The following is a 13,929-nucleotide window of genomic DNA, read 5'->3' on the forward strand; positions in this document are numbered from 1 at the left end:
TTTGAGATTTTAGCAGACAATAGTCATCCACTTGGTTTTTTTTCCAAGTATATAAATCTTTTTTTTCCTCCATGCATACTTCTGTAGTTAAAGTTACATAATACCATCAGAAAATCGTCCATTAGTTAAATTATTTACAAAAATACACACTAATATGTAGGCTTCTAAAACATTATATTAAAAAATAAAAAGTAAGTTTGCTTAATCTAAATTTAGACTTATCACCGTGTTTGTGTTTTATTCATTCGGCTAAACAACTTATCAGATGCTAACAAATTAAATTAGAAACATCGTTAGGTTTGTTAACACATAAAATAATTAAAAGAAAATCAGAATAGGATGTGTATAAACGTTCAATTCTTACTAATCTTTCAAATGAAACGTTTCAATTCTAACTAATTCATAAGTATATATAATTATATAATTAGTGATTGTATGAGATTCTCTCTTCAAATTATTAGCCAAAGTTGTAAAGGACTCATCATCGATAATCTAATAGTAACATCATACAGTGATTTTTTTTTAGTTCGTGTGAATTGAGACTTTTATAGTTTATTTAATACTATATATTAAAACTATATAAGTCATGCAGAAAAAAACTTTAGTACAATTATAAATTATTGGATATGATTTGGCAGATATTGATTCTAAGGCCGATATTGTCATGGTAGTTGCAGTTTATTTGTTCGATTTCATAAATTTGAGCTGTCTAGTCAATAATACCATAATAGTTGATTTGATCATTGTACTTAATATTCATATAGTACAAATAATATCCAGTAATTTGGTTGTTTTTTCATTGCGTAAATGAGATAAACTTGCCGGCCAAGTATTACGAGGTTGTCTTGTAGTTAATTACACAGAAAAAGTCAATAAGTCAGCGCGTTGTCGACTACTTGATTAACCAAGGAAGCAACTACAAGTCTTAGTCTATATTTGAGTTCTATTTCTGTAACCCAATAATGTACAAAGGAATCTTAGGTTTGAATCGTCTAATTAGGGTAAACAGAACTCACGTAGACTTATAGGTCGCTCTGAATAGAACTCACGTAGACTTATATTACATTTTTCTTATATATTGATATTTAGACTTATATTATACTACGATTTCTACTGGATTTATGAACATGTCCTATATATAGATACGTGAAGCTATATACGTAAATCTAGTAATCTATGTCATATACATATACATATACATATATATATGTGCGATTATAAGATTAAATTGAATGATTGAAGCACATGCATGCTCACTGCATTTATACATGCTTATGTAATTTTTTGCACGAATATAAAAGATGATGCGTGTGGGTAGTGGCGGATCCAGGATAATAACTTGTATGGGGTTAACTAAGTGGTCTTGGCCTAGTGGTGTTTGAGGAGGTAATTCCAAAAAGGCATCCGGGTTTAATTCCCCTTGGCCACATGGGTATGGATTATGTCTTAGATCCATTTGCATACCCGGTGCGCGAGCCTACCCATGGGTCACGCCCACCCGATGGAGATTAGTCTAGGCTCTGAGGTTTATTCAGTGGTTCGGGATACCCCCGGGTTTAAAAAAAAAAAAAAAAAAAAAAAATTTGTATGGGGCACAACTTACAGTATTTATATAACTAACAATATTAAAGGCTGCAAAAAAAACCTAACAATATTAAATTTACATAATAATATGAAATCATACATGATAAAGAAAAAAAAACCATCTTTTGCAAAAATGCCCCTTTTTAATGTTACTTTTCAAAAATGCACTTTCTTTAAAACCTTATAAAAAATGCTCTTAAAAATATAAGATTTACCCAAATATGTATGTAACATTATTAAAACATACACAAACTACATTTCTATGTATCTAAAATCTTATAAATACTTTATAAATACCTTATAAATGCATTTTAAATACCTTTAAAAACTTTTAAAATATCTTGTAAAACTTTTGAAAAACCTTTAAAATATCTTGTAAAACTTTTGAAAAACCTTAAAAATCTTTTAAAATAACTTGTAAAACCTTTAAAAACACCTTATAAAACCTTATAAATACTTGGATCGAGTCTTCAAGTAGTAGTTACAATCCATAAGTATCTTATAAACCTAATAAAACTTTATAAAAATTTTAGATTTAAAAAAGGGCATTTTTGAAAATGGACATCTAAAAAGGGCATTTTTGAAAAACGGCACACCAAAAGGGGCATTTTTAACAATTTCCCTTCTTTACCTTTAATAATCTTAAATTTAAAATCCTAAAAGAAATCAAAATGTTTGAATATATCTATAGGTTTCTAAATATACTAAATTACATACGGGATATTGAAAATACAGTTAAAAATAAGGGAGACTCACAAAAATGCCCCTTTTTTAATACCCCTTTTCAAAAATGCCCCATTTGGATGTCCATTTTTAAAAATACCCCTTTTATGTACAAAATGACTAAATTACCCTTCTTTTAATAAAAGATATCATAAATATATAAGGAAATATAACAAAATTAGGTCCACAAAATACAAAATATTTTTTGGCGGGAAAAGTGATCCCCCAATTTTTCCCGCCAAAACACTTGTAAAAATTTGTAAAACCTTTAAAATACCTTGTAAAATTTTCCCGTAAAATTTTTTCCCGCCAAAAATTTTTTTTTGCGGGAAAAGTGATTCCGCAATTTTTTTGGCGTTAAGTTTTTGGCGGGAAAATTTTTCCCGCCAAAAATTTACAAGGTATTTTAAAGGTTTTTTACAAGGTATTTATAAGGTTTTACAATGTATTTTAAAAGGTTTTACAACGTATTTACAAGGTATTTATAAGATATTATAAGATTTTACAAGCTATTTTATAAGGTTTTTACAAGTTATAAGGTTTTACAAGTTTTTTATAAGGTTTTACAAGTTATAAATACCTTATAAAACCTTAAAAGTACATTGTAAAACCTTTTAAAATACATTGTAAAACCTTACAAAACACTTGTAAATACCTTGTAAAAAACCTTTAAAATACCTTGTAAATTTTTCCCGCCAAAAATTTTCCCGCCAAAAAAATTTCGCAAAAAAAATTGCGGAATCACTTTTCCCGCAAAAAAATTTTTTTGGCGGGAAAATTTTTTGGCGGGAAAAATTTTTACGGGAAAATTTTACAAGGGTTTTTAAAGGTTTTTACAAGTGTTTTGGCGGGAAAATTGCGGGATCACTTTTCCCGCCAAAAAATATTTTGTATTTTGTGGACATAATTTTGTTTCAAATAAGGGTAAAATGGTCATTAAAAATTAAAAGAGGGCAAACTTAAAAATGGACTCTCAAAGGGGGCATTTTTGAAAAGGGGTATTGAAAAAGGGGCATTTTTAACAATTTCTCTAAAAATAACTTAAGATATGTAAATATATATTTATCATTAAAATTTACGTATATATATAAAAATATCACACAAATTGAAACTCTAAATATTAAATAAACTACAAAGAGATATAATATTCTTTACTAATTAAAAAGTAGGTGTTGATTTTTTATTGTAGAGAAACATATCTTAAAATTTGTTAAAATTTAAACTGGAATTAAAAATAACAATAGAACCAAAAGAGCAAAGTTCAATATAAGATAATAATAAAAAGGAATAATCACACCCAAAAAAAAAAAGTAATAGGGAAAATGCAAAGTTGCAAACAATCATAAAGAAGAATAAAACTGTAAAAAAAAAAAAAAAAAAAAAAAAAAAAAAAAAAAAAAAAAAAGAATAAAAACAGAAGCTGCTGTATAAGGGCGTCGAACTCCTCACCCAGAATTTAGTATGGGGCACACCATACCAACTGAACTAAGAGATTTTAATTGACCATTAGCAATTAGATAACTATTAAAAAGAGTATGGGGCACGTGCCCCACCCTGTGACACTGTAGATCCGCCCCTGCGTGTGGGTCAACACAATGGAGATTACGTCTGGATCTCGACGGATTGATATATAGTGTAGTATACCAATGAACATGCATGTTATTTAGATTCTTTCGTTAGGTCAACTCAAGGATTAAATATAACATGAAAGTGATATTTTAATACTCAAAGTACACCCCAAAAAAATACAAAAAATGCTTTAACTATTCTGTTTAAATTTTAAAGATCAAACATCTGGTTAACAATACCAAAAAAAAACCAAGTTACTGGTTAAAATGACACTAAAGCTGAAAAAATTTCAAATAAATAAACGTAAATCCCTTAACTTCTTCTACTTGGTGCATTCTCTCTAAATTTATTTTATTTGGTTCAACGAACTCAATCGCGATTAAAGAGAAATTGATGGCTTCGAAAAAGAAGTGTGAGAGATTGAGTCAAGTTTAGGGGTTTGAGTTCTTCAACCTTTGAATTTTTGTTTGGTTTAACGCCTTCTTAATTTTTAGAGGAGGTAACTTAAGAGTAGTTTTACAAATTTGTCGTGGAAGAAGAATATTTTTGACACTTGGAAGTTGGGAATGTAAATAGCATTAACTTACGATGTCTCGTTCCCATTTTTATCTAAAGAGACTGAAAACACATTCGATATAGTCTTTCTTTAGGGTCTGTCCCACATTCACATATAATTAAAATATGACCTAATCAAATCTCCGTTTACACCTCGATTTCGCACTTTCCTCTCAATTATTTTTTGGTTTCTCTCTAAATGTATATGAAACAAATCAAATATATATATATATATATATATATATATATATATATATGTTAAAATTCATGCATTGAATCACTATACATTTATCCTATATTTCAAATTAACAGACAATTAATAAAATTTATTCTATAAGATTATTCATTAAAAAGATCTGATACATTACTAAAACGTTGAAAAGTCAAATTTGCATATTACATATGAGTGACATATTAGGCCGGTGGATAATATGCCAAAGATCAGCCTAACCAACTCTCATGGCCTAATCGGGTCGCAAACAAAATTTGGCAGACGAAGATTTTTACGCATTTTTATTTTGGTCAAAATCGCACCGACGATTTTGATTTTCCTAATTTTTTTCGTGTACAACACCAAGAATTTAACGCGCAAGGAAACGCACGGTTTTTGAGTGCAAGCTTTCGGCAAACGAGAGAGGCCATATATTGGCGTGAATGCATATAGGCCCATGATTAAATAAATAAAAATTTATTTAGTGTTTTAGGTTTGCCCATTGGTTGTCCAATGACACACTTCACCTTAGACTTTCCAAAATGATGTAACTTTAAAATTTTAAATCAGTTAATCGAACGTTGAAATATATTGTTAAGTGAATTTTTTTTGTCAATGTGGTAAGACCTAAGTGGTAACGATATTAATGCAAATTATTAGACTAACCACACTCATCATTAGGGGTTGAAGAAGGACGTGAGATAAACGAGGCTTGTAACAGCTTTTTTTATGGGCCCTCTTATGGCTCCGTATTGTTGGGCCTAATGAACATTTTGTTTTGTGTTGGGTTAGGACTTAGGATCTTTTGGATTTTATTATATTTTTGTATTAGATGTAAAATAAAATTGAAAATGTTTTTAGTGATTTAGTCCCATGCGTTTTTCTTAACAAGGCTAAACAATTTTTTTTAAAAAAATTTTTATTTGTTTTGGCTTACAAGTTAGGTATACTCTCTTTTCATTACCTATAATAACAAAGACATCATATAAGGCAAATGGTTAAATTTGTTTGTGGTGTAACTTGTGATGGGGAAAAAAACAATAGTGATTAGGAAGACAGCTTGTTTCGTGTGGCTCTGCTACGAATATCTAGTTGTATATTAAGATACTAAAAGTTTCAAACAGAAAAAAAAAAAAAAAAAAAATCAAGAATGCATCAAATTAACGGTATATAGTTTTGAATCAATTAATGATGAATTATATTGCATCAGATCAAACTAATTTGGTACATCTTGAAATTAGGAATGTGTTCACCTAAAAGCTATAATTGATTGCTTAAAATGTAATGCAACAAGAAGAGTCAATCGAAATTTATAGAGATGAGTCATATAAAATGATTAGTTATCGCTAGAGGAAGCTGCGATGAAATTTCTTATAGCTTTTGTCTTTCACCTATCTAATCATTTAATCTCTGAGCCTACGCCATCACACATATCTAAAAGCACCTTCTTCGAAATTCCCTTGGAGGAAAAAACATGGACCTCTTTTTTGTTCCCTTGGATTTTCTCGGAAAATGACTTGCATCTCTTCTTATGGAGTATATTTTAATGTATCTCCTTTTGTTTTGGAAATTTTCAAATGTGATTTTTCTTTCTCCTTTAATGTAGCAATTATATAAATAGGGCACACAATGAAATTCAATAACAGACATAATGATGAAATGATGTTTTATAATGCGAATGGAATATACTAAAAATTTATCAATTCAGAAAATATATATATTGTTTATCAAAATTTAAAAACGGAGGATTTGTGTTTTCACCTAAAAATTTATACGTAAAATTTTATTATGAAAGTAAATGGATATATACATGTTTATATCATAAACAATTTATGTTATTATACAGTTATATAGTATTTACCAATCGGAACCTCAATCCCACCAACAAAAAATGTTAGACGTTAACAAGTTCAATATCAAATGCTCCTTCAATTCAAACTATTATTATTGTTTACAGAAGTACTTTTTGGATACGTAAGCTATATTTTCCAATCCGAAATGGTGAAACGAATGAACCAAATGTCCATACTTCATTTTTTTCCCCTAAAGAGTGAATATATTAAGGGACTCTAAATTCTAGAAATTTTTTTTTAAAAATATAATAATGAGTATTTGTCCAAAAAACTTGAATAATTAAATCAAAATCAGGATACGATCGTCACAAGAAACAAACTTTCCTAGATAATGTTTTATATTATTATATGCATTTTTAAATTATCAACATGGTTAGATATCATGTTATAAATAGAGGTGATTTAAAGACTAACACACCACATCAAATACTCTCAAAGATCCAAGATGGCAACTCTACAAGAGAAACCTTCCTCCAATTCTTTCAAATGGTTTTCCACCAAAACCTTAAAGTTAAACCTTAGTTTCCAAAACCGACGAGGATCACCAAAATCTAATTCCTCGTCAACCTTAAACTCCCCAAGAAGCAACACTGATGACAACAACAACAACACAAAAAGTCACCACGCCTCCAATGAAGAGCTCCGTCGAGTCTTCAGCCATTTTGACAGCGACGGTGACGGTAAGATCTCAGCCTTTGAGCTCAGACATTACTTCGGCTCTGTCGGTGAGTATATATCTCACGAGACAGCTCAAGAGGCGATAAACGAAGTTGACACCGACGCAGACGGGTCTTTAGGGTTTGAGGATTTCGTTGGACTAATGACAAGAAGAGATCTTGATGGTAACGGTGACGGTGATGGCGGCGGAGAGTTGAAGACGGCGTTTGAGATGTTCGAGGTGGAAAAAGGATCAGGTTGCATAACACCAAAGGGTTTGCAAAAGATGCTTGCAAAGTTGGGAGAATCAAGAACGCACGGAGAGTGTGAAGCTATGATAAAGTTTTACGATATTGATGGTAATGGAGTTCTCGATTTTCATGAGTTTCGTCAAATGATGACGGTTTAGTTTAATTAGTTTTTTCTTTACGTAATTACCCTACTACATGCTCGAAAAATGTTTAGGGAGTGTGTGTGTGTGAGTTTCAATATAGGGAATATGTTTGAAGTGAAATTTAGGTGTGTTGGAATGAATTTATGAATGAAGAATATTTAAGCTTGATTTATGTTTATGGCCTAAGATAAATAAAACTAGGAATTATTCTCTGTGTACTTAAAGTATTGTATGCATCAATTTATGAGATATGCCCACTAAACATCAATTTATGTTTGAAGTGAAATTATTGAATTGTGGTGAAATTTAGTTGTGTTGGATGAATTTATGAATGAATATTTAAGCTTGATTTATGTTAATGACCTAAGATAAATAAGGAATTATTCTCTGTGTACTTAAAGTATTGTAGGCGTCTATTTATGAGATATGCCCACTAATAATTCAATAGAAATGATGCAAAGACACACCACTGAAAGTTGGAGTATTTATTCCTGACTTTGGCTCTGCTGAACATTTGCCATATGTTTCTTCCCTTTTTCCTCTCTTTATTTTGTTTTGGTTTGGAAAGCATTTGGCATATCATACGAATACGAGTTCTCGTGTACCCAATTTATCATATGACAAAAAAGAAAGTACAATACTCTCCGATGCTGTAATTTGTTTTTTTTTTTTTGATAAACTTATATAGGTTTGTGCTTTCGGTTATCCGTTCGGTTATCGGTTGGGTCCATTCGATTTCGGTTATTTTAATTCTAAAATTTAGTATCCATTCGGATATTTTGAAGTTTCGGTTCGGTTCCGGTTCTTTCGGTTTTAAAATTTAGTATTCATTCGGTTATTATTTTGCTTAGGATATTTTCGGATATTTCGGTTATTTTTGAGTATTTTCGGATATTTTTTGTATATATTTCGGTTATTTTCGAATACTTTTATTATTTTTATATATTTTTCAAGATAACTAATTATTTTGAAAATATAATTGTATTTCGGATATTTAGATTACCCGAAATATTTCGGTAAGTTATCGATTCGGTTACGGTTATTCGGTTATAAAATTTAGTATTTATTCGGTTATTTTCAAATTTTTGGTTCGGTTCGGTTCAGTTCTTTTTTTTTTGTTTCGGTTTCGGTTCGGTACATTCGATTCATTTTATTTGCCCAAACCTAAAATTATACCCGAAAAAAAATGGGAAACAAATGAATTGGGCTTCAAACGTATTTTGGGCCATTAGGCTCATCGGAGACCCATTTTCCAGATAAGTTTCTATTTTGCCCTTTTTTTGATTATTAAGGATACGAGGTTAAGATTTTCCAGTTTAAATTTAGTTTTTTAAAAATTATGATTTTAGTTTTTATATCTTAGGGTTTAAACTGTTTTCTTACTTTAAGAAAATATAGATCTAATCTATATTATTAATTGGGAAGCATTGGATAATAAATAATCTTATAAAGGGTAAAAAATTACAAAAAATGCAATTAGTTTTTAGTGTTTTTAAATAACTTCATTAAGGGTACAATAGTAATCAAAAAATTAATATATTTAAATAAAAAATAGTTTGATTCTTTTAAATAATTATTAATTTACAAAAAAATAAACTGAGAGATATATGACGGGATATGTTTCCCGTTCTAAAATAGTTACGCCTAGCTAATATACATGAAATAACCAAACTCAAACCGAATCTATATCCTATTTAACACATGTAATCAAACTATTAGAAATGTTTTGATTAGTTTAGAAAATAAAAAAAGTAACATCATTTAACTTTTGCAACTAAATTATATCTCAGTTTTATCTTAAATATAATTTTGCACGTACGTGTAGGTCCGGATCTTAAAATATAACTATGCAATAATGCAACTGAATTTCGTTTATTACTCTAATTTTATATTATTTGTACTATTATAAAGTTCACTAACACAACAAAATATTTTATATTTTTAAAATCTATATAACAATTTCTATAAAAATATCTCTACACATACGTGTGAATCCAAATCTAATACACTAAAATATATATCATAAAAACAACGAAATAATTTATATTGAATTAAAATTTGTTAGAACTTTTTTAAAAATATGAAATCCCGCACGTACGTGCGGGTCATGATCTAGTTTTCTTTTAATTTTGAATTTTATGATATATAAAATTTAGACTATTGTTGATAGTTGTCCCAATATTTTTCTGTCTCCTCCCGCGTTCCTCATCCTCACGAGACATTCTCTTATGTTTTTGTTTCTAGAATTTGGCCCTGAGAAGATTATCAAACAGTTCCTTAGATTTGGGATCAATGAGAACATCATAAGAAATCTTGAGCTTAAGAAATTTCTCGTGAGCATTGTTAGGATCATCGCGGTTTTTATCAGGATGTAATTTCAATGCCTTACACAAATACGCTTTTCGAATCTGCTCATTACTGATCTTCATCACACAATCATCATCTTCCCCATAAGAAGGTAACCCTAGAAATAGCGTAGTGATCCACAAGTTCACCCATTGGCTAAACCAAAAGATTGATAACAATGTTTGGTTTGGTATTTATAATGATTTAGATTGAAACTTGTAACCTTTCCTTTTCTGGTTATTGTTAAAGTATATATTTCCTTTTTTCATCAAACTTACATTTTTGATAAAGTCGGTTTAGTTAAGGGTTATACTAAGGTTTTCTTTTTTCCTTTTTGAAGAAATAAAACTGCATACACATCAATTATCTAATAACAAATTGATCATTATGAAATTGAAAACCAAAACATTTAAAATGGTATAAAAATTCGAATCGGAAATATACATACATCACTATGAAAACTGAAAAATACAAAACATCAAGAAAAAAATCGACCACTAAAAAAGCTTGCAAGACATTGCCTCTTCCATGGTACGATTTAAACCAACAAAACCAAACCGGAAATCAAGATCAGCACACCAACACATTCCATAGCTACATTATGCACTATACAATCTAACAAAGATTACTCAGCATTTTTATAGTCACTCTTTTGAAGTCGAATCTGTTTGACACGAACCATTAGCTTGACGATCTGAGTAAGGTCTAATGAAAGATCGTCTCCACCAAACCTCGAAAGCTCTCTGAAGATTCGGACATCCATCTCCCCTGTTTAGAAAACTCCCGAGCCACGACAGCAAAATGCTCTGCTGATCTTCCAATGGCAATGTCAGAATCGTCCGACCAATACCTTCCTCCACTAGTTTACCATCAAACGATCTGCAACCATGTTGGAGCCAGTTATAGTCATTGAACAACGGTTGCAACCATGTAGTTAGTAGCAGAAGTCGAGTGTCCTTTGAAGGCAACAATTCTCCTCTCCCAATCCCTATAAAGAGTCGAGATGTTACACGGCTTATATGGTAACGAGACATTAAAGGAAGCTTCTCGTGTAACAAAGCGAGCTCCTTTTGGTTTGCCCATGTGATTGAGAATTCCTCTGCAGCTTGTCTTTCCGCTAATACATCAAGCAGCCACGTGAGGTTATCCGCTTCAACCGCAATCTGTTTGGTATCAGTCTCAGGTTTCTCTCCCTCAGAAGCTTGTTTGAACAGAGACAAAACCGAATCTAAGCAGTTCTGGCAAGAGGAATAGATTGTTTCGTTGAAGTTATCAGCTACATTGGCTCCATTCTGTTCTCTGAGAAGCTTCAGGACAATAGATTTCATCTCACGTCGACTTTTTTCCTCTTTGCTTCTTAAAACAAGCTCGATAATGCGTGATAGCGTCTCCTTTGGTGGATCGACAGCACTAGAAGTAACTCGTTTGAGAATAGGTGTGACACCAACTCCTTCGGTTTTTAATCTAAGAATGGATGAGATAACTTTCTCCTCTTCTTCTTCCCCAACCCATGGCACAGCTTCTAAGTAATCCAAACAAGACTGTATACATGAACTAAAACCAAGAAGCTCTGCAACCTGCAATAGCAACTAAAGTCCTTAGAAGTTCCCCTAAAGCTAAAGTTACCAAATTGAGTCACTTCTATGAGCATCAACAACAGAATCTAATAAAGGGATTTAGCTGCAATACCTTGAGGACATGAAGAACTCTGCTAACATTCTGTTTCATAAGCCGTTGCTTCATATCTTTACAATACATAAGTCCAATGGTCTCAACGTAAATCTCAGCATCTTCACAACTCTCAATCTCAAGACAAGCAAAAACCGAATCTTTCTCAGCTAGTTTCTTAGCAAAGAAACAACTATGATCAACTAAAACTTTCTTATGAACACTCAGCTTCACACAAAAACCTTGCTTCCCAACCAAAATCACTTTAGCATCACTACTTCCTGGTTCACCAAACTCAATCGCCACTTTCCTTGGTAAAGTCTCAACCTTTTGCCTCTGTGGTCTCTCTTGAACCGTCGCTGGAACAGCAATACTATGAACCGTGTCTGAACCACCCAAATTCTGTTGAGTTTCATCGGAGGCAATGACGGATCTAATAGTAGTCGAAGATGGTTTCTTCTCCGGTTTAGGAGGTTGAGGAGGAGAAGCTTGTTTGTGTTTGGTGAGAGAGTTGTGAGATTTAAGAGTCCTTTGAAAAGCAACAGGAGAAGGACAACACCAGAAACCTTCAGGAGTTACAGCTACTGGAACATTCCTAATCTTCGTTTGCCTTTGTTCTACTTTTGCAATCTTGATCTCCGCCATTGTTAAACACACAGAGATAGACACACAAAAGCTTAAAGCTTTCACCTTTCACACACCATTAAAGAGACACAAACCTAAACAGAGAGAAGAAAGAACAAGTCAATTTGGGGAAAAAAAACCCTAGAAATCTGAAATCTGTAAGTTCTTGAATATGTAAAGATTTTAATCAAAAACAGCTGTGTGTAGAATGAATGATTGGAGATGTAATAATGGTGTTTAAAGAATCAAAGTTTTTAACAATAATGTGATTATCAAAAAAAAAAAAAGAGATTTTTGAAAAGAAGAGTAAAGCCAAAACAAAAAAGAACAAAGAAATGAAGAGAAAGAGATGCATCAAATGGCTTTGTCTCTCTACGATTCCTTTATCTTCACTTTACCTTTGTCTCCTCTCTCTCTCTCTCTCTCTCTTCGCATGATTTTGATGATTACATGTAAATATGTAATTTGTGGGCCTTTGTTGGACAAAAATATTCTTCTCTCTAAAAACATTACTTTATTTCTCAGTGACCACTGACCAGACAGCCACGCCATCTCCATCTCTCTCTCTATCTCATCGTCTAATGTTTTGAAAATTTTAATTATGATTAAATGAGAGACTAATCAGAGTTTTGAAATGTTAAAGTTGTTGTGTGTTTGTTTATGTTCATGTGGGGACAGTTTCTCTTTCTTTTGTGAGTCTTGAGGAGATTCTTGATTAATGCTTATAAAACAAACCATCACTTTCTTGAAGATTTGTGTTACATAAGTAATGCACATGATATGCATTTAATTTGGATTAAAATTTGGTAATGAGGAGATTAATACGGGAGATCATTAATTAATGGAACATATAGCTTATAGCTGTTTTTTCTTCTACAAAGGCTATAGGTTAAAATCTCATATCTTTTAACTGAAGAATATAAAATATTCCATAATTGGTATTAGTGGTACAAATTTTTATTATTTAGATTGTGAGCTCCATAAATTTAGGGGGTTGGTTGGGTAGTTAATAGTTATACTATAGTTTATTCTCATACTATGATGTAGACTAACTTTTATGGTTGAACAAAAACTACGTACTGACTACCGAGAGTTGGATATAATTACATTTCATAATTATATGTTGAAACAAATGGAAAATATATGACAAAGAAGATTTGATGGCATTTGCTGGAAGGAAGCTATACCCACGAAATTAATAAATAATTTCCCACGACATGAACATAATATGGTGAAGCCAGTCGAAGCTAAGCTAAATAAACCAGGAAATGTTTCTATATAGTTTTTTTTTTCATAATATTCGTGGTTTTTGTTTTTTCTCTCGAAAAATTCCAAGACCTGCAAGGCTATTTTTATTTAATGCGCTATCAGTTTCTAGGATCAAAAAAGTGACCGGTAACCAATTCTATCCCCAAGCTCGAAAGCGAAGCACGTTTTGGATTTTTTGCTCAATCATATTGCCCTACTACTTAATTACATACTGTATATATCTAATTATTTAACATAACTATAACTGTTTTGTATCTTTAAAATACACAAGAACATACAAGCTTGAAAACAAATTAGACAATACTAAAAAAGATTCACATGAAAATTTTTTTTTTTTTTTTTTTTTTTTTTTTTTTTTTTTTTCACATGAAAAAAAAAAAAAAAAAAAAAAAAAAAAAAAAGATTAATTTACATGAAAAAAATTAATATATACATGAATCAAATCTTGCTTAAGCCAAAACATAAAAAGATTTAGC

General features: G+C 31.0%; 2 protein-coding genes across 2 annotated transcripts; one reads left to right on the forward strand and one right to left on the reverse strand.

Annotated features, from left to right (window-relative positions):
- The first annotated feature begins 6,841 nt into the window (after nt 1-6,841).
- LOC9312116 (probable calcium-binding protein CML41) lies at nt 6,842-7,764 on the forward strand. Its single transcript, XM_002876002.2, has one exon. It carries the CDS (start codon nt 6,941-6,943, stop codon nt 7,559-7,561), a length of 621 nt encoding a protein of 206 aa, XP_002876048.2. The 5' UTR covers nt 6,842-6,940; the 3' UTR covers nt 7,562-7,764.
- A 2,513-nt stretch (nt 7,765-10,277) lies between these two features.
- On the reverse strand, nt 10,278-12,649 carry LOC9312117 (BTB/POZ domain-containing protein At3g50780). The gene is made up of 2 exons (XM_002877724.2): nt 11,582-12,649; nt 10,278-11,469 (listed from the first exon to the last, which is right to left on the reverse strand). Exons 1-2 carry the CDS (start codon nt 12,203-12,205, stop codon nt 10,537-10,539), a joined length of 1,557 nt encoding a protein of 518 aa, XP_002877770.1. The 5' UTR covers nt 12,206-12,649; the 3' UTR covers nt 10,278-10,536.
- Nucleotides 12,650-13,929: the final 1,280 nt, after the last annotated feature.

The sequence above is a fragment of the Arabidopsis lyrata genome, assembly GCF_000004255.2.
Source record: "Arabidopsis lyrata subsp. lyrata unplaced genomic scaffold ARALYscaffold_5, whole genome shotgun sequence".
NCBI lineage: Eukaryota > Viridiplantae > Streptophyta > Magnoliopsida > Brassicales > Brassicaceae > Arabidopsis > Arabidopsis lyrata.

Coding starts and splice junctions, on each gene's coding strand:
- LOC9312116 (XM_002876002.2), top strand. CDS start 6,941: ATGGCAACTCTACAAGAGAAACCTTCCTCCAATTCTTTCAAATGGTTT.
- LOC9312117 (XM_002877724.2), bottom strand. CDS start 12,205: ATGGCGGAGATCAAGATTGCAAAAGTAGAACAAAGGCAAACGAAGATT. Junction 11,470..11,581: donor GAGTTCTTCATGTCCTCAAG/GTATTGCAGCTA, acceptor TTGCTATTGCAG/GTTGCAGAGCTTCTTGGTTT.